The sequence below is a fragment of the Morus notabilis genome, unplaced genomic scaffold (assembly GCF_000414095.1).
Source record: "Morus notabilis unplaced genomic scaffold, ASM41409v2 Scaffold520, whole genome shotgun sequence".
NCBI classification, from domain to species: domain Eukaryota; kingdom Viridiplantae; phylum Streptophyta; class Magnoliopsida; order Rosales; family Moraceae; genus Morus; species Morus notabilis.
Window position 1 is genome coordinate 114080 of NW_010366812.1, and position 24048 is coordinate 138127.

Below are 24048 nucleotides of genomic sequence, written 5' to 3' on the forward strand. Positions count from 1 at the left end.
AAAAAAAAAAAAAAAAAAAAAAAAACCATATTTCCCATTACTTAAAATTGTAACGAGAGTTGTGATATGGGCATTCCTAACAATTTTACACCTTCAAAAATAGGCGTAGTATCCCCTCAAAATATTCCTTTTTGGGGAGAAAAGGAACAACCGAAATGAACTGCGGTGATTCAACAAAACTCAATCATTTTGATTGTGCGCGTGTGTGTTCATCAGAGTTTGAATCCCGATACCTTTATTTGTTATTAGTAAAGTGAGAATTATAGGCGCCATATCGTATCAACAAAAAAAAAAAAAAATGGTGCAACTGTGAGAGAGATATAAGAGTCGTAATGAAGATGTGACCTTGAAGGGGAGTCGTAAAGGGCTTTGGATAGACCGAAGCAGAAGAAAGGAAGAAGCTTCTAGTGGTTTCGAGAAGACAAGGTTTGAAGTGGTAATAGTTTTTGCATTGCTTAAGGAAGGCTACTGCGGCGGTTCTCATTCTTCAACGTTCCAACTCTTTGGCTGTCGCTTAACACAAGCAGAAATAGTTGCCGCTCCACTCTTTAGAGTCTCTTTCAGTCTTTCACATCAATATTACGCTTTGCCTTTAAATGAGAGACTAGAAAATTGCCTCTTTTTTTTTTTAATGAAAATGAGACAAATACTTTATAAAACGAGTCTAGAATTTTACTTTTATTAATTAATATCTTTAATTATATTAGTTAAAATAATATTAATTAAGAGTAAAGAGTAATGACATATTTACTTAGAATAGAAATCAGGAATAGAGTTAATCTCATATTTATTTACTCATTTTTATCTTAGAATGAGAGTAAAAATATGTAGGTACAACACCAATTTATGATTGAGGAATGAGATTGACACTCTCCCAACCTCCACCGGATTGACACTCCCAATCCTTAATAGTAAATATTAATTACGATTTTACCCTTAATTCTACTAATAAATTTGTGAATAGAAAAGTAAAAAGTAAAAAATTGAAAAATGTCTTAATTTACTTTCACGTCTCTTGTATCTCCTTGTTCACTTCCTCTGATTTTTTTTTTCTTTTCTTTCTTTTTTACTAGTGCCAAGGACGAATTTATATCAATGCAAATAATTAAATGAAATTAAGATAGCTTTTTTTTCATGCTTATAATTTGATTCTTGTGTTATGCCTATTGCTTTTCATTTTTCAATCTATATCCTAAGCTGATTTTTATTTTCTATAATATGCAATGTAATGCTAAATTTAATTTTATATGTTGATAATGTAAAGTAACCATATCTCAACTTTTAGCACGAAAGAAGAGAGTAATTAACAAAATCTAATTACTAATTAGTTATCCTAATTTAGATGATTAATTTAGTGTGATTAAAAAAATATAATTACTAATTAGTTATCCTAATATTATGATAGTTAGCATAATGTATAATTTTTTTTTTAAAGTTCAACACATAAAAATCTACTAAAAATGTAGGTAAGTAAATTTATAACAGTTTATTCCAATTCTGGGCGGAAGTAAACGCATAATGGGATTATGACTGATTCCGATTATGATTCCTGGAACCTAAGTAAATAGCTTATTCTGACTCTGATTTCTAACTTCGATTCTTGTCCACTTTGAAACATGTCCACTCCGATTCATGTCCACTCCGATTATGGATAAGTAAACAAGCCATAAGAATAATCTTGATAAATACCTCTTAAAAATGCATAGATCCGGAATTTTATCTTTACTCTTGATTCATAATTTTTTTAGTCAAATAATTATACTAACAAAATAGTATTTTTAAAAAATAACAGGTAAAAATCTAGACTTACGTACTCTTAAAAATAAATTATTCATTTTTTTAAGAGGAATAATATACCAATATGGAATTGTCCCTGATCAGGCACTTAGAAAGTGCCTGACCGGAACGGCAGTTGTATAATTTTATATAAATCATGTATATTTACATGTAAAGTCGTGTATATTTAACATGAAATACAACAAATCAGCCAATATACATATTTTCATGCTATGTGTTCACTAATTGCTATAAAAAATACATGTTTTGAGGATTAATATACATTATTATTTCTTATAACTTTATATGTAAATATATATGATTTTATATGTAAATATATACAATTTATATAAAATTATACAACTACCGTTTTAATCCGATAAATAGTAAGTACTGATTTAAAGACCTTACCGATATACCTACATAGAATAAGTTGAATAATTTTTTCTAAAAAAGGCAACCCTTCAGACAAAAGTGAGAAGTCCAGAAAGTGTTCAAAGGCTCATGGGCTACTGGACTGGGGAAATACGGGCTGAATAGCCGGTCCACTACACGCAAAAAAAAGGCTCACGGGGAAATACGGGTTAAGACCCCAAAATGTGTTGAGCCGGCCACGACGATGGTAGCACTAATTATTTAAAACGACATGAATAATAAACACCCATAAATCATGGCAAACTTGTATTTTTCTCTTTTTTTTCGGCTTTAATGGTTGGTTTGTACTTTTAATTTTAGGTGCGTTGTTACATTTTGACATAAAAGAGGCCCGTAAAAGCAAAGCAAAGAGGAAAGCAAGAGGCAACTGACGATGAAGATGAAAATAAATTGGAAAAAGGAAAATGAAATCTTCAAACGATGGAGAGACAACATAACTCGAAAACAACAGTTCAAGTGAAGATCACTGAACGATGGCTATAAGTATATAAGTAAATAGGCAACAAAAATAAAACGACACAATAAAAACTTATAAAGCGAAAAGAATACGTTTAAAAACGACAATAAATAGGAAAGCGAGGATGAAGCTGATGAATACAAAACGACAAGATATTTAAAACTGATGTTGAAGATTGAGGGGGAAAAGCGGCAATACTGTGCAAAAGAATTGCAAACAGCGGCCTGTTCACTTCGCTGATTCGAGTTTGTAATTTGAGTTGAGATGTGATTTTGTGTGAGAGCTTTTTACTGTAATAAAAAAGTTAGATGTGACAGTTTCTGTTCGTTTTTTACTGTAGTAAAATTCGAATTTTAAACTCAAATCGGTGAAATGAACGGTTAAAAGTGAAATCGACAGTAATAAAAAAAAAAAAGAAGACATGCGAAGCTGTAATCGGACGAGGAAAAAGAAAAATGACAATTCTCATGAAGACAGAAATGCGAACAACAACCGTAGCAGTGAAACGACGAGAGAATAAAAAGGGCAAAAAAAAAAAAATATAGAAAGTGCAAAGAAGAGAACGAGTGTAATATTGCAAACGACAATTGGAAATACGACAACAAAATGGACAGAAAATAAAATTCATACTACAACAATAAAACAACTACAAAATATGAAACGACAAAAAAACCCCTAAGCGACGAAGTAACATGAAAAACGACACCATCTGTTCCAACGACTGGAATTGATCAATGGCAAAATAAATCTTTCCCACGTGTGCGGTCAAGGTCCGAACTTTGACCATCAAGCTTAAAAAGGAAAAAGGCCATAAAAAAAGGAAAAAGAGAAGGGAAAAAAAAAACTTTTTTCACAAAATCAATGTGATATGAATACTGATGAAAATTTTAGTCATAAGAAAGTCGTTATATTATGTTGGCCATAGAGGGCAAACAAAATGCACAGTACTTAGCCGTTAATGCATCACACATCATTGTTTTACCGACTATTGCCATAAATAATACAAGCTTTTGATCACGATAATATACCATCTCATCTTGGTAAGTCATAACCGCTAACCATACAAAACCACAATTGCAAGCTACGTCAAACTAAGTAAAAAAGTAGCCCACAAACTCCACGCATCATTCCAACTCTCTCGCTCTCATTCTTGCATGATGTCCCACCCGCAATATAGGCGGTTTTCCAATTGCCAAAACCCACCTGAAAGCTCCTTCCCACCTTCTAAAACAGTAATCAACAAAACAGTTTTCTAATTCAAACTATAATCGCACGTCAACTTACATAGTTGCCACCCTTTTTCCTTTGCCTCCAAGCTTGGTTTAGTCCTCTTCTCCTACCAACAACAATATTGCTTTGCTCATCTACAAAACCTCTTCACCAATAATAACATTATTCCTTGTCGTTTTAGCGTCAACATTTCCTCTTGGATATTTTTCGGTGCTCTGAGGCTTCACCGCCGCGGTATGCAGTTCATGGCGAGCCAGGCCGGAGACTACTCGCTGGTGGAGATTGTAAGTTTTGCATGGAAAGTTTTTTTTTTTGGTCAATTTAGTATTTGATCATGATCACGTTTGATACCGCAGAGAAAGAAAAAACTAAGCGGCCAGAGGAAGAGGCTTGATGAGCTTGAAAGAGAGGTATGAACGTTTTGGATCTTCTGGGATATGTTGAAAAAGTTTTATTGATTGAAAGATATGTTGAAAAAGTTGATACTATAAAACTTACCAGAAAAAAAAAATACTATAAAGCGTGAATTAATTAATTCGTGTTGGAACTGAATAGCCTAGCTATGTTAATAGGACAACGTAGGTGATGGGTTTTTGTTTCCTGCAGGGTTTATGTTTGTCTGATGAATCTATAAGGTTCTCGAATTGACATAGGTCACGAGTATAAGTTAGTCCTCAAACAAATAATGGAAATCTAATATGTTTAATTGATAAACACTCAGAAAAAAAAAAGTTAAAGAGTTTGTTAATTAATAAACAATTGATCCGTTAGAGCTGAGACTCGGCATTATAAAATCTCAAATATGTTCAATTATCCGTTTTTAGTTACCATGATTTGGTTTTCCCTAGGCAACATTTTGATATATATTTTGAGTTCTTGGTGTCGAGGATTTAATAGGAGTGTACAAAATACGAGTATTCGCTGATCTGAAAAGGTTAGACCACTCCCATACCGAAAATTTTATATAGAGTCTAATTATATTAACTAGCTAGTCTAGGTACTTGCCTATGAAAAAGATAGGAGTAAATATTGTGAGACAACTCTTTTATTCCACAGTTCTGCACAATCTAATAAATATTGCAAAACTTTGCAAAAAAACAAACTCGTTTTAAAATAATTTTATTTTTTATATGAAAATAAAAAATAAAAACGTTTTTAATTTTAGACATAAATTATTTTTAAAAATACGTTTGATAATTTTATCAAAAAATTATTTTTAGTATAAAAAAATTTATTGATGTCTATTTTTTTCTCTTTCTGTTCGAGAGATGAGAAAACGAAAATAAAAATGAAAAAAAAAAATAAAGTCGTTTTTCATTTCTCTTTTATTTTTCACTAAATTAAAAAATTGTTTTCATTTTCATTTTTTGTCTTTATTGCGTCAAACGCCGTATTAAAAACGTTTTCATTTTTTCTTTTTCGAAAAACGTAAAAAATAAAAACGGGATCAATTCTAAATACGGCCGTTGTTTTCTAATTAACAGATGAATACAAAGTTAGACTTTGGTAGATATTTGATATTTAATGTTTTGATGGCTGATTTAGTTAGGAAACAATATGAATATTAGGAATGTTTTACTTATATAGTTATATTACCGTTTAAGCTTGAGTAATATGGGGCATTAGAGAAGACCATGTTAATTGCAGGTCTCTACGCTTCAAAACAAGCTGAATCAAGAAGAAAAAGTGCACGAAATTTTGGAGCATGTTAACAATCAACACAACGGGTCTTTCACTAATATACCAAACTTCCTTCCTCCCAAGGTATATCTTTCCTTCCGATTTCAAATAATGGTACCAAATGGAGGTATTATTTATGGAAGCAATTTATCAAAAGGAACCTTATTATGTCCCAATGAAGAAGTCTATGGCAAGCTCATATTGAATGAACTTTCTTTCAGCAAATTTACTAACTAGCAATGAATTATGCAGATGAAGGAGCTCCTAGCAGAGTTGGCTATGGTTGAAGATGAGATTGAAAGACTTGAGGGCCAAATAAGTAAACTTAAACTTGGACTGAAGCAAGAACAGGAAGTGAACAAGGAATCAAAATCAAAACAATGGCGATACGGTTCTCCACTCCGTCCAGGTCCCGGGGGTCATTCATCCTCATTCACATTCCCAAGCCCCATGCATAATGGTGTTCATAGTGATAGGATGGCATATGAAACCAAGACATTGCACTTCATAAGCAAAGCCATAAAAGGTGACTATAATCTTAATGACTTTAGTCTAAATGAGAGAAGGGGAATGAACTTCAAAGCATTTGGTGATCAGAAAGAGAATTATTTCCATGAAGAGGTCAAGATACAAGAAAGGGTTCCAAGGAAAAGTGGAATGTTGAAGCCAGCTTCTCCCATGAGAGATCCAAGAAATCCATCACCCAGGGTATGCTTCTGATGAGTAAGACTAATTACTAGTTATCATCAACATGTTATAACACTAAATAGTTTTACTTTCAAAATATTCGAGCCCCGATTTCTTCGATTTCAGCCAACACGAAATCCGGGAATGCCTTTAGATCACCTCCCTCCAAAGCCTGTATCTGCTTCAATTCACTCAGAAGAGAACATCCAGAATTGGCAACCCAACAAGCTATCTGAGGAAATCCTGAAGTGTCTGAATTTCATATACATTAGGCTGCTTAGAACAACAAGGACAATGGAACTAGAGAAGTCAGGTCCCATTTCAAGGTCTTTGCACTCTTCCTTAAGCTCAAGAAGCTTCAGAGTTGAGGCTGGTTCGAACTTGAAGGAATCAAGGCAACAAGACCCTTATGGTATCTTCAATGTGGAAGAGTCAATTCCAAGGGACATTGGGCCTTACAAGAACTTGGTTATGTTCACCGCGAGTTCTATGGACCCGAAATGCGTTTCGAGTCCTAGTTCTCTTCCTCTACTAAGAAAGTTAAGGTATGTAAATAAGCTCCTTAGATTAATAGAATTAGCACAGTGAGCTGCCAATAGTTTGCTCTGCTCTCAATACTTTTCAAAACTTGTTTCCTATTTTTTTATTGATTCATAATTTTCACAACAGGCAATTGATGAACATTCTACAGACGGTGGATTTGAGAAGCTTGACATACCAACAGAAGTTAGCGTTCTGGATCAACATGTACAATGCTTGTATCATGCATGTATATATTGCGAAAAAAGAAGCTATTCTTCTTTTGTTGTTTTAGTTTCAATTATGAGAACTCCAACTTCGTTGTGTGCATAATCTTGCATACAAGACCAAGATTTAAGCAATTTTTCCTCAGTTAGACTTGCTCTGCTATGCATAAGCTTAGGCACACATCAGAAAACAAGTGAGAATTATTCAACTTGTCCTGTTTATGACATATTTTACTGTGAATTTCTTTTATATCTTCAGGGATTTCTCCAATATGGAGTGCCATCTTCCCCGGAAAAACTGCTTACATTGATGAACAAGGTACTTTCAACTGAAACTACCAAAATTATAGGTATCTTAGTAACCTACTAACCAGGAATCACACAAAAACTCAAGAAGAGGAACAATATGAATATATGATTATTATCTAGTGTGATAATCACTAAATATTATCTGTCCTTTGGTTTCTAATTCTTTGAACCAGGCAATTCTCAACATAGGAGGCAACATCATTAATGCTCAAGCCATAGAGCATTACATTCTGAGGAAATCAGCACCTTCAAGCATGAAAGAGGTAGATATATCATGTATCACTGTGTATATATATGTGTTTGTGTGTGTGACTGACATTAATGTAATTCATTGTCGCACCATATCTGTAGTGCTTATATAATCTGGTATGCAATATGACTCTTTTTCTAGGCTTATAAGAACGGCGAGAAAGACGACAAAGAAGCCATTGTTCGTGAACTTTACGGACTCGAATCCACAGATCCTAATGTCACATTCGCTCTCTGTTGCGGAACCCGTTCTTCTCCTGCTGTAAGATATTCGATTCCATTACTTTCTTTGAAGTTTGAAATGTACGTGATAATAAAAATTGGACTCTCTAAAGATTTCGTTCACTTCGTGAATTTGAGTTTTCAATTCGAACTGAGATGTGACATTTTCTGAGAGTTTTTCACTATAGTTGAAAAAGTTAAATGTGATATTTTTTGATAGTTTTTCACTGTAAAAATCTAGAACTGAAAATTCGAATCGGTGAAATGAACGAGACCTAACTTTTATCTTAAAAGGCCAGCCTGTTAAGTAAGGTGGTAAAAAGCATGAATAACGAAAATGTTTGGCGGGGCCGCGTCAATCTATGTGCAGGTGAGAATGTACACAGCTGAGAGTATTGTGGCTGAGTTGGAGAGATCAAAACTGGAGTATCTTCAAGCTTCAGTCATAGTGACGAGCACAAAGAAGATTGCATTGCCAGAATTACTGCTAAGAAATCTGCTTGATTTTGCAGCAGACAAGGAGTTATTGGTTGAGTGGGTATGCCACCAATTGCCTACATCTGGGTCACTGAGAAAGTCAATAGTGGATTGCTTCAGATCCCACAGCAGTGGGAGAGTAACTAGCGCTACTGTGGAGAAAATACCTTATGATTATGAGTTCCAATATCTATTGGCTATATAAACTCTTTTATAAGTGCTTTTTTTTTTCTTCCATGAATAATGTGCACATAATATGTGATAACCAAGTGCGATATATGAATAAGAATCATTACAGGATTCAATGATCTAGTAAGGAAAATTTGTCTCCATTTTTTTTTGGCCGGAAAAAAAAAAGGATTATTGGTGGTATCCTATTTCCTTCATCCACAACAGAAATTACAGGGCTTTAATGGAGGAAAAAAAAAAAAAAAAACCCCCAATTCTTTCAAATAATAAGGCGCAATTTTAAAGTGTCAAACTTTAAACTCTCTTTTTTTTTTATTTAATTTGGAGAGTCATATGTAGAATTATCCCTTAAACTTATCTTAGAAGAATAAAAAAAAAAAAGACATTCTAACGGAACCATATCAGCTGACTGGTGAGATTAATTTTTGACCGTTATATATGGTTAAAATCACATTAAATTAAAAAATATATACATAATAAATAATTTTTAATACATATTTAATAATTAAAAAATATAAAACCATTAATAACTTATTTTTTCTAATCCCGCGAGAGAAACTCTATATTCTAACTGCTCATTAAAGTTCATTAATAGTTCATTAGAGTGTAAGCTTGAGGCAAGATTCTTAACTTGACGTAGAAGTAGTAATGTGCACAAAGGCCGTTATCAAGACATATTTAAAGAACTTTTAAGCCGAAATCTAGGGAACAGGTAGGGGAACATTGTTTGACTTGGCTGGATGTCTCACGTAGGTACATACATCTATTGGGGATTGGTCAAATTGTAGCTGTTTAGTGATTGATTTAATACTTACAAATTTATAATTCACAGCCGAAACCAATCAAATAAACAGCTAATGCTTGATTGATATTCTAATATCAATTGACAATGATTGTTGTTTTCTTGTCACGGGTTCAGAGTTAGGGACGCAAGTAAAAAACGTAGCTACAATTTATTATCGTTGTTAATTTGTAATGAATTAAAAGATAAAATGCGTATATGTATACAGATTAGGAAATGTAAAGGAATGACACAAATTCATAATACTTAAACTAAAAAAATATTATAGGTTTAGAGGATAGCGTACTCAAATGATGTGAGGAGGCACACTATTGTATTATCCCGACTATTGTGTTGGTCCCAGCTCGAACTCACCATGAGCTTACCACTTCGTCAAGCTCTCGGTGGTAAAATGGACAATGACGGATTTAAGTACAGCTCAGTAAGGATTATCGTTCTCATTTAAATTTTTTTAAAAATAATATTATTTTTAAAAATTTAAAAATTTTACATTTAAATCCTCACTGAAATAATATGTGCTATTATTAAAATAAATATACTTTCTTATATGCTCATACTAAGATAATTTATTAAAAAAATTTAATATACGTTTTTATTAAAATAAAAGACTGACTCCGTCACTAAAAATAGATACTTATTTACTATCATATTTTATAGTCTACACTATAATACGAAGCTTAATCAAAGCTAAACAAAAAAAAAAAAAAAAGCGCACACATAAAAAACCGTGAAAAAAAATCTATTTGTTTAAGGGGAGAAAAACTATCTCCACGTAAGTTTTCCTATAAATAGATACATACATGGTCAGTATACTATCATATCACAGCATACATTGAATTGCACGGTTCCAAATTCCCGCCGATTTTTTCTTTTGCGAAGTCGTTATTATCGTTTCAAGAAAAAAAAAAGTCGATATCATCGTTCGCAAAGTTAAGTCATTAACTGAGATTTTACAATAATAAAGTCCAAAATTAATTACATATATTAAGGAGTGCCGCTTAAGTGGTTGGAGAGGTTAATGATATAAGGCATTGTTTATTTTATTAATTTTAATTTTTAATTTCAATTTTATTATATTTAAAAGTTTGTATATAAAATTATATTTAATTTTTTTAATACAATTAAAAGCTTTGACATAAAATTATATTATAACTTGAATTGAAAATTTAAATCGACAAATTAAACAATGCAATCCCGTTTATTTTATCAATTTGAATTTAAAATTTAAATTTTATTACAATAAAATATTTTTAAAAATAATTATATTTAATTTTCTTATTATAATAAAAATTTATCATATAAAATTATATCTCAACGTAAATTAAAAATTTAAATCAATAAATTAAACGTTTGTTAAATCTTATAGACAATCCAGTCCTGCCCGGCCATTGCCAAGTGGGGCTTCACAAAAAGGTCGTAGCCCAAACCCAAAGGTCTCCTACGCTCTGACTCTGACCTGTCCCCCACTGTCCCCACCCGCGGACTCCAAACCCCTCTTTATTCCCATTTTCCCATTTCTATTTAATTTCTCATTTCAAATCCGCATCCCCAAATATATAAATAAATAAAATTAATTAATAAATCAACAAAAATCGCCAACACAAATATATTGGTAAAATAAACAACCTCGTAATTGCTTTCTTTTTCTCTCTTTCTCTCTCCTACTTGCACTTTCCCTCCCTTTCTTTCTTTCTCCCTCCTCTCCTCTTTCTCTCTCTTCCGCCTCTCTCAGCTTTTGGGGGCTTCTCTGAGAAATTCTCTCCTTTGCTTTTTTCCTCTATTTTCCTTAGCCTTGGTAATGTGGTGATTTGATTTCTGTTCCTCTTTCTTTTTCTTCTTCTGGCAAGCTCAGCTCTCAGAGTCCTCCACTACAGTGAATATTCCGCTCCTTTTTTTGGTTTTTCTCCGGCTGTTTTGCATGAGGTACTTTACTTTTCTTTATTTGTTCTTCTGGGTTTTTTTTTTCGATTTCTCCTATGAAGTTCTTTTTTTTTTTCCTTTGGCATTTTTTATCACTGGTTATGCTTGCTATTTTTATGTGTTTGTCCTGGAGCTACTTTATTGTGCTGGGATTTTTGTTTATATTTCATCTTTGCGATGATAATCTGAGTTTTTGGTTATTGTTTCTGATTTTCCTTTTCTGGGTTGTGTTTGAATGTGGGATTTTGAGATGTGGTGTTTGTTTGATTATGCATGGTGTTTTGCTTTGCCTATTGTAGCTTTTGATGGGGGCAGTAAATGGGTGAAGAAGCATTCATTTGATAAAGGGTATTCTTTGATTGCCCTACTGAGGCTCAATGACCCCACTGGTTTTATTGAAATTAACGTCACAGGAAACATAGAAATCAGAAATTGGACCTATTTTGTTTGAAATTTTGTGAGAAAGGATTTGGTGAATTTTCAATTTTGAACTTGAGATGGAATGCCCACTTCTTTTCTTTTTTTTTTTTTTTTCTTTTCTTTTCTTTTTTCATTTTTGATTTTACGGCTTCCAGAGCAGGAAAGTAGTAATGAACTTGCTGTCACTCTACAGGAACGTAAAACAATGATTTGAAGTCTCTAGCTTTAGTATAGGACAAGAGTCAAGACTAAATATGAAAATAGCAAGGGATATTATTGAGAAGCAAAAATAACTTGCTTAGAAGTAAAGCTTTTAGGATAAAAATGGATTCTTGACAGATTGGTATTCTACTCTGTTTATGCTTCCCGCCTTTTTTTGTTTTGTTTTTATTTTATCTTTATTTTTGTGAATATTGATAAGGAATGCGGTTCAGAATTAACGCTGGAAAAATGGTCCATTTTGTAATTTGGGAGTTTGGGACTTTGAGTTTCGGTTACTTATCAATATAGTTTGTCTAGAATAACTGTTATGTGTTTCTAGTAATGAGTGTAATGCGTTAACTGAACTTTTTGCTGAAAGCGTATTGGAAGCGATCCTGTTACTTATTTTGAAGTTCTAACTCCACTTCAATATACTTTTTCGATTTCCAATCTCAGTGCTAAGAGCTTACAGATTGTCAGATAGAAAACAAATTTAAGGTCTGTCTGGGTCCATAAGGAGAGGAAGCTTTGATAACTTCGAAAGCGCTTGCAACTATGTTCACCTGTAAGCCTTATGAGGTATGTAGAATTTTCACTCTAGTCTATAAAACGCTGTTATTCTTGTCTTTTGTGTTTCAGTCTGCAGCGTAGTGCTGGTAAAAATGCTTTATTTTAATTTAAATTGCTGGTTCGAACCACCTCATTGGCACCTATATGACAAAAGTTGTAGTTTCTTGCCTTCCAAAGATTGTAGGGTTTGGCAAAAGGCTCCAGTTTCCAACTCGGGCTCAGAAAGTGGGTTCAGAGAACTCTGGATATAAAAAAAAAAGAAAAACATAATAATAATTAAAATTATAAGTAAAAATAAAAAAAATAAATTGTTGAGGTACTATTCTTTCATGTGGCCACTGGTCTCATAATATAGTGGTTGGATTTGAATTTGGTATTATGATTTGACTCCTAGTAAATGAGATCTGATATTCTTTCTGAATGATTTTTCTCCTGTTTCATTGCTGTTATTTTCTTTTCAATAACTGAGTTCTTGTGTTAATGCTTTATTATAACAGTTTCTGTTATTCATCTTTAGGTTGATGCAGATATGCCTATTTTTCCTGCCTCAGAAGATGAACCTGTGGTCTTGGAGCATTTCTTGGTAGAGCCTCCGTGTAAAGAAGATTGGGTTAGTGGTCTTCTTGATTTGGATGCATTCCAAATTGAGAAAAGCTTCAATATAGAAGATATTTCAAGCACTTTTGATTATGATCAGATAAAACTTGATACTGGTACTCTCTCTCTCTCTCACTTCAATATGTGTTTACTTTGTTCAAGTTTTAACAATCTACTGGACGTTTGTTTGCAACCTGTCTTTGATTTTGATTTTGATTTTATTATTATTATTATTATTATTATTTTGCTTTCTGGTACTTGCTAAATGATTTGTGTTTATGTGTGTTGTTATGAAAGCTGTCACTTTGTCTTTTTAATTTCTTTAGCATGTATTTTTTATTTGCATATATGTTAGGAAAATCCCTTTATACATATTTTATAGATCAGCTTGCCTACCTGTTCTTTCCGGACTGGAGTACTCCTGCTACAAAGATGTTATGACTTTCTATATGCATCCGTATAAATATTTTTTTGACTTTATCCCGTTAGGGGAACATGTAACAGAAGAATCTGAATCAATAGTGATCAGTGTATGTTGTGCGGAGTCACGCTTCTTGTTGAATTCTTGTGCATTATATCTTGAATGTGTGACTTGATTTTATTAGTTATGGCCTTACTAAGGTATTTCATATCTTTGTTTGTTTTGACTTATATTTTTAATCTATTTGTGAATTCTCATGCAGATGCAGTTCATACTATGCTTCCTAAAGGCGAGGAAAAAAGCCTAGAAGTATGTATTTTCTTCTTGGTGTCTGCTTTAAATATATTTTCATATGAATCTTCAAAACTATCTGACTAATAATTTTTATTTACGTTTTGATTCATATATTTGTGCTCAAGCTGCTTCGTTATTTGTTTTTGGTTCATCCTCCTTGGGTTCATACTTTATTTCTTTGTAAGTTTTGACCAAAAAATCTATGATAAATATGTAAAGCTCTCTGAAATTTTTTGTGTCTTTTCTTTCTCTTAATGTAATAGTTTCCTTCAGAGGCGTCGCAAGGAATCAATTTTGGCGGTTCTGAAGAGAATCATTTTGGTAAGTCTCTCTCTCCCCTTATAAATACATATATATATAAATATATATATATATATATATATATATATGTGTTGAAGTGCTGTCATAACGTTTTGTTACTATAAGCATATGAAAGCTTCCTTTTCCCCGTGTAGATACCAAACATGCTGATAAAGCTGTCAAATCGGACGATGGCTCCTGCAATAAATCTTCTTGTCTGGGAAATGTTGGATTAGAAAATCAATCCCAAAGTGTCCATAAAACAGGCTCTGATGAGGAGATGGTCAAGTTGTCTTCTACAAGTATGCCGGTGCTTAATTATACTTATAACCATCATCCTTCTTTGCTAGACCAAGCTGCAGCTAAAGAATTGGATGAGGCCTTTAAGAACATTTCTGGACACGAGACATTATTGATCGACAAGAACTGGCCAAACAAAAATAATTTATATGGTTTGGAGAACTATGCTCAGTTAGAAACTAGTCTGAACCTCATGAAATTTGAAGAAATTTCTACCGAAAGTGAAGATAAAACCATATTTTTATCCATTGTTGACTATTGTGCAAGTTCCACCATCCCCGTCACAGGACCATTGAATAGTGAGAGTATTTCAGGACAGCAGCAGATGAAGAGAAAGAGAGTGGATGGCTGTGAATCCATCAAAACCTCAACTTCTGATGTTAGCAAAATAGAGTTCTGCTCAGATGAAGGATATAGGGCAGAACCACTTGTCTCACCAAAAAGGTCAAGAAAGCCACCCAGGAGATACATTGAAGAATCATTGGAGTACGAATCAAAATCTAATAATAAAAAATGTGGAATAGGAAAAAGATCAAAGGATAGGATTCTGTATGATAGATATCCGAAATATAAGTGGCAGAATGCAGAACACATGGTTTATGAGGATGATTCTTTTAATGGAGGGTGTATCCAAGTTCCCTTTGGTCTTCCAATGGAAAGAGAGCAACCCCACCCAAAGAAAAACAAATCATCTCTGGTAAGAAGCATTGCTATTGTCAAGTTCTTTTACATAGTTAATGTCTGATTGGATTCACTATGCTTTTTAGATTCCTTGCTCAAACAATGAATGAGTGAAACAAAATTTATAACTTGTCATGTTATCTTTTTAGGACAATTTAATGTTGTAAAAATAAAATTTGCCTTTCCTTGTACGCTGTATTACATAGTTAATGTCTGATTGGATCCACAGGAAGCTCTTCCTTTCAAGCATTCCTTCTCATGCAACTTTATTTTATTTAATTTTTTTCAACCTCCTGCTGCGGGATTATATTACCATCTATGTACAAAGGCCTTTATTATCTAAATTTGGGTCTAGGGCTCTGGGGTTTCCAAGGAAAATAGACTTCTAGATCCAAGCGAGAGGTTTGATGTAGCTCTTATAGTTGAGTCACAAGAAGACATTTCTGAAGACGAGTGTGTTGCAAGGAGTTTTACTGCAAAAGGTAGCACCAGGAGAAAACGACATATATCATGGACAACTGAGGAAGTGGTGAAGTTAGTTGATGGCGTTTCACAGTGCGGAGTGGGGAGATGGACTGAGATAAAGAGATTACTTTTTTCATCAGCTTCACATCGTACATCCGTAGACCTCAAGGTAGTTGCGAGCATTTTCAGATTATTAACGGCGATTGTCAATTTCTGGATGTGAAATTTTGACGGCTCTTGTGGTTTCAGGACAAATGGCGAAATTTGTTAAGGGCTAGCTGTACCCAATTGCAGATCAAGGAAAAGGTGTGGCTAAATTTCATTTCATGCTTTCTTTTTCTCTTAACATCGCTAACAAGTACTTTAAATGCTGAATCTAAAATCTGTAGAAACTCGAGCGGATTTTGTTTAGTATTTGATAGATATTTGGTAAATACACATATGAAAGTTTTGCACATTCAGCTACTTTGTGTTGTCGTGATTTTTAAAATTTATCAGTTGATTAAGAGAATTATGTATCTGATGAACAAACACGAGCAAACGACATTTGAAATTGGTTCTTCCAAAGAGGATTTTCAATTCCAATTTGACCCAAATGACTTGTTTACACTACAAACTCCATATTCTTAGTCTTTGATGAATGAGAAATCATTTTATGAGCTGATGGCTGGTGCTGGCTATTGCTCTTTTATTTGGTCAGTTTACTTATCCTTCTAAGTTGATGCAGGTTGACCAAGGACGAAAGCAAGCAACGAACTTTGTGCCGGAATCTATTCTGTGGCGAGTTAGGGAATTGGCTGTTATCTATCCGTATCCAAGGGACAGTAGGTCGAAGGTCTCCTGCATTATTCCGGCCGTTTCATCCTTCCCAGCCAGCACCTCAAATGCATTGGTCCCTCTGTCAACTGCCGTCTGAGAATGCGATCAGTTTCAATGGCAAAGAATTACTGCAAAGCATCGAGCTCAAACTACGATATACTTGTGGGGTATACTTTGCTAACATTAATAGTAGAGGGGAGAAAAAAAAAATAGTAGGAACGAAAGTGTGTCACCTCAGAATGTCAATATCTTTTAAACTCGTGTGTAGGTAGATGACCCCTCCTTTTCTTTTAGTAGTTGGTATTACGCATTACATAACATTACATTACATTACATTACATGTAGCAATTATCACGTTTGATTCATCAATGCATGAGTTTTCTGAGGATTGATTGTTTTAGTTCTGTTATGGAGTTGGAATCCCGCAATCTGCGGGAATGTTTGCCTCTTTGCATGCCTCAGCAACTCAAACATGACAACATAATTGGCATGCCTTAGTTTCTAGTTACACGAGGGAATTGTAGCTCAAGTAGACCCTTTTTTTGTGTTTTCCTTCGCAAAGGTTGTCAGCCTTTTCTTATGAAAGTTACTTTATAGTAGACTTTGCAGCCTCATTGGGCTTTCCAGCTTTCACAATCTTGTTCCATGTGATTAATACCAAATAGTGGACTATTGCATTTGAATTGATCATTTTCAACAAAATCACTAACTTAGATGGCCACTAATACAAAGTGCCTTCGGTTGCGTTGACTTGTTGATCATGTATTCATGTTTTCATCGTCAGTCACATCATTTTTCATCATGATTCCCACTTCTGTTGCTCAATCAAAAAGTTTTATGGTTGTGGGTTCTGATTAGGGCCGTAAGAAATCACTCCGAACCCGACGAACCCGGCCGAGCTGACCCGACCCTACTCGAAAATCACGGGTTCTTAATTTTTTATTTAATTTTCAGTTTTAATTATGCCTAATCCACACTGCGTGGGTAGGCGCGCGAGGTGGGGTTACATGAACCCGAGATAATCTTACCCGGCCGAACATGTTCAAAGTAGGTAAAATAATGTCCAACACTTCAAATTCTTACTTTCATAAGTTTATGGACTTTATGCATTTAAACTGTTAACTTATTTATGTTTTAGATTTACAGTTTGTGTAAAAAATGCTTGTATGTCATAGTTGTTGAATTAGGACATTCTTTATTTATATTGGAAGTGTTTGATTTTAAAGTGAGTATTTTAATTGTTCACTTTGCATTTGGATCCCTTATTGAAGGAAAGACATGTTCTGTTTGATAATGATTTCTTTTGTAATAAGCACAGATTAATTGACTAAAAAGTGAGCATGTGGTCCTTGAGATCACCAACCCGAGTAACCCGATCCTACCCGAGATCACTCGAAAGGTTGCGGGTTTGTAGACTCGTGGCCCAAAATTTTCTCAACCCGCACTGGTCGGGTAGGCTTAATTTTTCAGCTCAATCCTACCCTACCTGACTGATTTACACCCCTAGTTCTGATGTCGTTTACCGACTTCTCTCTTTTGATTTTTATTTGTATGGAGCGGTTCTAGTTGCGATCAGCCTGTTTTCTTCTTAAAGGTCAAACCAGATGTACCAAACACTGGTGACAATAACAATTAACAAAACTCTCGCCAAAGGACTAATTTTCAACAAATTAGGACAAAAAAGAAAGAACTTCTATAATCCATTGGACCATATCACGTCAAGTCACAGGATCAGGATCTGTTCAATGTTCATTAAAAAATAATAAAAAAACATCACGAGGTTTGTTTCTTCTCTAACGATCCAACTAAATACGGACAAAAATCTATAGCCACCTCTAGTTGTGTCCTTATCAAACGACAAAAATATTACATTATACAAAATGAATAATTGGATAATTAAAAAAAAAAAAATTCCCCGCAGACATAAGATATTCTGATTCCATGTCGATCCATTAGTTAAAAAAATCAGTATCTATTTATGTCAATCACTCCCGCCGGTCTTTTCCGGAAACAAATATTCAATTTCGAAATGTGTAAATGTAAATTAAAAACAATTTCCTTAATTGTTCTTCAACGAGGAGCCAACGACACTGAAAAATCTGTCGGAAGGGTGAGATTGTCGGACCAAGTCTTTGACTCCAAATACAGCTTCGAAATCTTCCCTGCGACGCGGCCCATGTTGGGCCGCTTGTCCGGGTCCACGTGGACGCATTCCAATGCTACACGAGTCAATTTCTCCGCCGCGTCGACGGGGAACGAGTCTTTCAGCCTCCTATCCATCCACTGCCTCAGCCGCCCACCGCCGTCGTCCACCGCCGCATTCGCCGATTCGATCAGCGACGTCTTCACGAACTCCCGCTTGCTCCTGTCGAACTTGTACTTCATAGGCTCGTCGCTGGAGAGGAGCTCCAATATCACCACGCCGAACGCGAACACATCGGATTCCTGCGTCGCCACCCCGCTCGACTGGAACTCCGGCGACATGTACCCCATCACTCCCGCGAATTGCATTCTCCCGCTGCCAGAGCGCTCCAAATCCTTCGGTTTTTTCAAACCGGGATCTGAACCCTCGTCGTCGTCGGAGACCTCTGCGATTTCGCCTTTTGAGATCGGTGGCGGCATCCGATCGTCGATCTCGCCGCACAATTGGGCGGTGCCGAAATGACAGATTTTGGCGTTGAAAGAAGGCTCCGTCACGAGGACACTGCTGCTCTTGATGTGATTGTGCACGAGGCTGATGCTCAGCCCCGTTTTGTTGTGGATGTAATCGAGACCGTGCGCGAGGTCCGTCGCGATCTGCATTCTCGACATCCATGTCGAAAGGACAGTGAAGGTCGGATTTCTAGGGTTTCTCAAGCAATCGGCAAGATTCGCTCCGATCAGGAACTCGAACACCAAATAGATATGGTCGCCGGAGACAGATGCTCCGAGGAGCTTGACTATGCTAGTGTGGTGGCTCCGGCAGATAACCGAGAGGCGTTCTTTGAGCTCGGAAGTCCCCATCTCTCTCCGAAACTTCCTTTGAAACACGATCACCTCCTTACCACGAAGAACGCACCTCCAAGACGGAGTCGAAGAGGAGGAAGAGTAGCGCTTGGCGAGGAAATTGTTGGTGGCGGAGCAGATCTCCTTGAAATCGTAGATGTGGGGTTTTTCAGGGAGACTCTCGTGGAGGCTGGAGAGAGGTGTTCTGTTGGCGATGGAATCATCAGAGGAGAGCTTGTAGCTGGAGCCGGAGGTGTAAGCGGCGCTGGAGGTGTTGGAAGTGGAGGCCTCGGAGGAGGAAGGCTTGGAGGCTGGTCTTTGGGGGGTTCGGGACCACTCGGAGCTGGCGTGGGAGAGGTGGGCACGGGAGGAGTGGTCGGAGGAGGGGTGGGGGGTCCGGTGGGGCCGAGGGGCTGGCGCGGGCTGGGCGGCGTTGGTGGCCATTTTGGATTTACACATGCGGATTGCGATTGAAGTTAAAGAGGAGGAGATTTGGGAATCGGGAGGGGAATTTCGTGAAATAAAGGAAATGATGATGATGGGTTGAGGGGGAATAAGGAATTATTCGTCCAATTCAGGAACTTCAGCAAGGCTGGAAAGTGAAAAGCTGCGGTGGCGGCGCATGATAGTTCGGTCGGTCGGCATTATATTACAACGCTATGAGACTTTTGTCTGAACGTAACTGGAAAGAGACGGGATATTTGAATTATTAGGCTCTCCATGGTAATTGAACTTTTGGAGATCACTCATCTTCAATTATCCACACATATATATATATATATATATATATGTGTGTGTGTGTATGTATGTATGTATATTGGTGGATTAATTTTTCTGTATTTTGTTTATTATATTATTAGACCAAAATTAGCCCCGCGTAGGTAATGGGTTAAGTGCGTATCTTGGGGGATATTATGTGGACTTGTTTAGATTAGTTTAAAAAATTGGGTTACTATAGTTGACGGCGACGGTTGCGTTTGTTTGTTTAGCCATTTATTTTATTTGTTTGCAGTTTGATAGGGTGAAATTGTTTACTTGATTAAACATTAATGTCTATAACGACAGATGCATTGTATGGATTTTCTTGCTTCTTTTTTTTTCTTGGTTTCCTTTTCTCGGTTCACATTGGAAATTAGGGGATTCCTCGAAGAGTAAAAGATACTAATTTGGAAAGTTGTAAACTAACGAGTGATGAATCCTGTGGTATCAATTTGCGTTAAAGGTGGCAAAAGGTTTAACATTAATGTCTAGTGCTCAATTCGAAGTATGGTTATTTGACTTAGAAATATGATCCCTCACATCTTCAAGAGAAAGGCCTTTCAAAAGGTGATTTTTCATCGTTGACATAATTAAATACATTGCGACAAGAAAGGTTAAGTTAAAACGATACTTGAACTAGTGTTGTCACTTTGATAGTTGAATCCATGGAAGATATTGAACTTTTAAGAGGCGTTGAATTTAACCTTTGAATTTGACATCCATGATTGCTGACTTTTTGGTGGCTGCTGGTTTTTATTTATTTATTCATTTATCTAATTATTTATATTAACAAAACAATAAAAACAATAAAAACTCAGAAGATCAATCTTGTAAGTGCGATGTTGGTAAAAGCTTTTTAAATTATTTTCACTCAACTCTAGTCCCTATCTCATTAAATTCTGAATAAATTACTTGGTGAAGGTCTTGTGCAAGTAACATCGTCCTCAGAGCCATCAGCCACGCCACATATGAAACTATTAAACAAAACACAATTCTTGAAAGTATAGGGAATTCTTATCAAGGCTTCGTTGCATAAGTTTGAGCTAGCATTGTTTCTGCCAAACATGCCATAAGTCCGCAGGCACAAATAAGAATTTCCATAGCAGGCTCTCTGACACCTCTTGATCGTTTTTCAAGGGAATATTAGTTTCTGCAAACCCGTTCAAAACAGCAAAATTTTATTAGGAAAAAACATAAATAATTAGTTATACTCAAGGTGAAAAAGGAAAAAAAAGGAAAAAAAAAAGAAAAAAAAAGAAAAGAAAACTATTATAATAAAGCAGTACTGTACCAGGTATGCGTAAATGTACAAGGCAATGGTACTTTGCCATGGCATGTCTAATCTTTATATTCTCTTTAGCTTGATTCATGGACATATTCTTGACCTCAAACTCTCAAAGATCAAAAGCAGATCCTTATTCTGTTTCTTCTGCTTCAGAGTTATTGTTTACCATGGCATCTCTAACCTTTATATTCCCTTTATCATGCTGAGTATGGTATAGACGGTTTAAGCACTAAAAAAGATTTTGGATATGTATATTTGTATTACACTTTCTTGCCTTAAAATTATCTTCCGCAACTTAATGATCATTAACTCGTATGGTTCTTTAATGAAAATATTATCCAGAAATCCTTGAAAAGATGTTAAATTTGATCTCGATAACTCTGTGACAATGAAAAACAGATTTGTCCAGATTTTAGCTGGATTTTAAAAATCTGAAGAAGGATACTTCTGTCACCTTTGGTAATTAAATGGGGAACATAACAAATAAATTAGCCCTCTTTCATTTCACCGATCTGAGTTTTACTACAGTAAAAAGTTCTAAAAAATAGTCATATCTAAATTTTTTTTTACTACAGTAAAAAACTCACATAAAATCACATCTCAACTTGAATCAGTGAACTAAACAGACCCTTAGTCTTTTGACACGTGGCATCCTCACTTTCTGAAACAAACAAATTAAATACAAAGACATTCTTTTGATCTTATTTACAAGAGTGCCGTTTTCTTTTTTGTTTTGCTACAAATCTGGCTTTATGTATTCCATCGGAAAAAAAAAAAGGTGAGACGGCACGTAGAAATCTTTTTTTTTTTTTCTTTTTTGCTAATGTACACATTGAAATCGTTTATTCGGCGAGCTATTGGAAGTTTTTTGGTGCTGCAATACTCTTGACAAGAAGACGAAATTAGCTCAGTATATATACCTTCTCCAGTTTTTCTTATTATTATTCTTTGTTGTCAATTGTATTTTATTTTATCTTTTCGTCTTGTGGCCTCTGATATATGTTATATTGGACGACTTTTATTGTTCTTTCGAAGTTTTTTTTTCCCCGTGTCATGTATATTTTGCTCCATTTTTCGATAACTCAAGTAATTGATGACTTTTTTTTTATGCTACATTATTGGTTGCTGAATGACGTTTTTTTTTTTATGCTACATTATTGGTTGCTGAATGACGTTTTTTTTTTTATGCTACATTATTGGTTGCTGAATGACGTTTTTTTTTTTATGCTACATTATTGGTTGCTGAATGACGTTTTTTTTTAATGCTACATTATTGGTTGCTGAATGACGTATAATAAATTAACGAGTATTTTTTCCTAGGGAAAATGGACAAGGGAATAGTACTTTATTGTGGCATTCCAAATCTGTAAACTCTCAAGATTAGATTCAGAACCTTTTAGAGTTTCTTCTGCTTCAGAGTTATTGTTTTCTACTTCAGGATCATCTCCGTCTGCCGCTTCAGAATCTTCCGTGCCTTCTGCTTCAGAATCAGATAGTGATATGGTTGGAGAAAATTCATTTGAAAGGTCCAGTTGCCAACGAAAGTCAATGCTATTACAAAGAAAGAAACGCAAAAACGTACGTAGTCCACCCAAGATAATCCATTTGCTAAACTAGAAGATTAATTTAAAACCTTCTTCTTTCTTTCTTTTTTTCTTTTGCAAAAACTATAATTAAAAAAAAAAAGAGTAGAATGCAATCTTGCCTTCTTTCGATATTGTCTCCCAATCTTAATGACAGTAAGAAAGATCTTCATCCTCTTCATCTTCTAAACGTGGAAGCATCTCTGCACATTGTTTCGTACCACGTCGTACGCATTCATTCTCTATATTTTTCAAGTCAAGGCTTTCTTCCAGCTTCAATTCTTCCAATTTAGGAAAGATAACCTGGACAAAAGCAATTTTTTAAGAGTGAGGCTAGTTATATTTTCTCCAGATAAGGAGAATAGCAACTTCTGTTCGTATTAAAAAAAAAACACTCTGCATATACAAGGTAGATGTAAAAATAAGGGATGTTAGTCGCACTAGTTCTACCTTCTGCATCAAGAACAAAGGAATTTGAATTGGAGTATCAACATCGGCCGCACTTCGCACCTTGTTTCGGAAGCTTAATAATTCTGAAGCGAAGATCTTGTAATTTCCAACAATATCTCAACTCCAAATACTTTTAGAGAAGACCATTCTGAAGAATGTAGTCCAGGGTAGAAACTCGCAAGTTCCGGCAGTCAGATTAAATGCAGCGTGGTTAAGTGAGGGAACACAAATTTTGGTATTATCGTCTCCTCTCCTTGTTCCTCCTTGCCAACAACTTCCTGTATCCCATCACAGCTCCCCAGCTTAAGTGATTCGAGTTGGACAAGACCTTTGGCGACAGAGGGTGGAAAAAGAAATTTCAATCTTCCACACCAATCAACCTTAATTTCAACGAGCTTTTGAAATGTAAAAGCTCCTTGAGGATCTTTACTCCATACACGCTCCAAGTTTTGTAAAAAAGATATCTCCAAATAGCTTAATTGAAATCTTTCTTCGACATTTGATCTTTGGATCTTTGGATTTTAAACCCTCAAGATGCAGCGTCTTTACATTCGGGAATGCAACCTGCATGTTATGTATATTTGCACTCTTGTTGTAAGTAGAAAAAGGATTAAACGGGTAGAAAAATATTGAAAACAACAGGTAAGTGATTCGATTTTACTTGCAAACAGTAATGACAACTGTGAGAGTAATCTCAGGAAACGACACTCATCAAGGATGCACTTCCACCAGGAGCTTG

At 35.2% G+C, this 24048-nt stretch overlaps 4 protein-coding genes across 5 annotated transcripts in view; 2 read left to right on the plus strand and 2 right to left on the minus strand.

Moving 5' to 3' along the window:
• The window catches only part of LOC21390899 (ATPase ARSA1), a 4224-nt gene extending 3673 nt beyond the window's left edge, over window positions 1–551 (minus strand). Inside the window, exon 1 of the mRNA XM_024174190.1 lies at window positions 346–551. Within this exon, the coding sequence (XP_024029958.1) occupies window positions 346–484 (139 nt within the window). The 5' untranslated portion in view covers window positions 485–551. The remainder of the gene's footprint in view (window positions 1–345) is intronic.
• Window positions 552–4086: 3535 nt separating this feature from the next.
• LOC21390900 lies at window positions 4087–8473 on the plus strand. The gene is made up of 10 exons (XM_010111180.2): window positions 4087–4182; window positions 4255–4308; window positions 5546–5662; window positions 5831–6286; window positions 6392–6810; window positions 6935–7034; window positions 7271–7330; window positions 7494–7583; window positions 7712–7831; window positions 8162–8473. The coding sequence occupies exons 1-10, from the start codon at window positions 4135–4137 to the stop codon at window positions 8471–8473; spliced, it is 1776 nt and encodes a 591-aa protein (XP_010109482.1). The 5' UTR covers window positions 4087–4134.
• Window positions 8474–10860: 2387 nt separating this feature from the next.
• Window positions 10861–16849, plus strand: LOC21390901. 2 transcript variants are annotated; one of them, XM_024174188.1, is made up of 10 exons: window positions 10861–10871; window positions 11112–11182; window positions 12257–12379; window positions 12888–13083; window positions 13651–13697; window positions 13946–14003; window positions 14138–14979; window positions 15319–15597; window positions 15678–15734; window positions 16156–16849. In XM_024174188.1, exons 3-10 carry the CDS (start codon window positions 12356–12358, stop codon window positions 16342–16344), a joined length of 1692 nt encoding a protein of 563 aa, XP_024029956.1. In that variant the 5' UTR covers window positions 10861–10871; window positions 11112–11182; window positions 12257–12355; the 3' UTR covers window positions 16345–16849. The 2 variants fall into 2 exon arrangements, with proteins under 2 accessions (XP_024029956.1, XP_024029955.1); XM_024174187.1 differs by lacking the exon at window positions 10861–10871 and having other exon boundaries at window positions 10936–11182.
• Window positions 16850–18027: 1178 nt separating this feature from the next.
• Window positions 18028–19965, minus strand: LOC21390902 (lysM domain receptor-like kinase 3). The gene has a single exon (XM_010111182.2). It carries the CDS (start codon window positions 19689–19691, stop codon window positions 18318–18320), a length of 1374 nt encoding a protein of 457 aa, XP_010109484.2. The 5' UTR covers window positions 19692–19965; the 3' UTR covers window positions 18028–18317.
• Between the last annotated feature and the right edge of the window lie 4083 nt (window positions 19966–24048).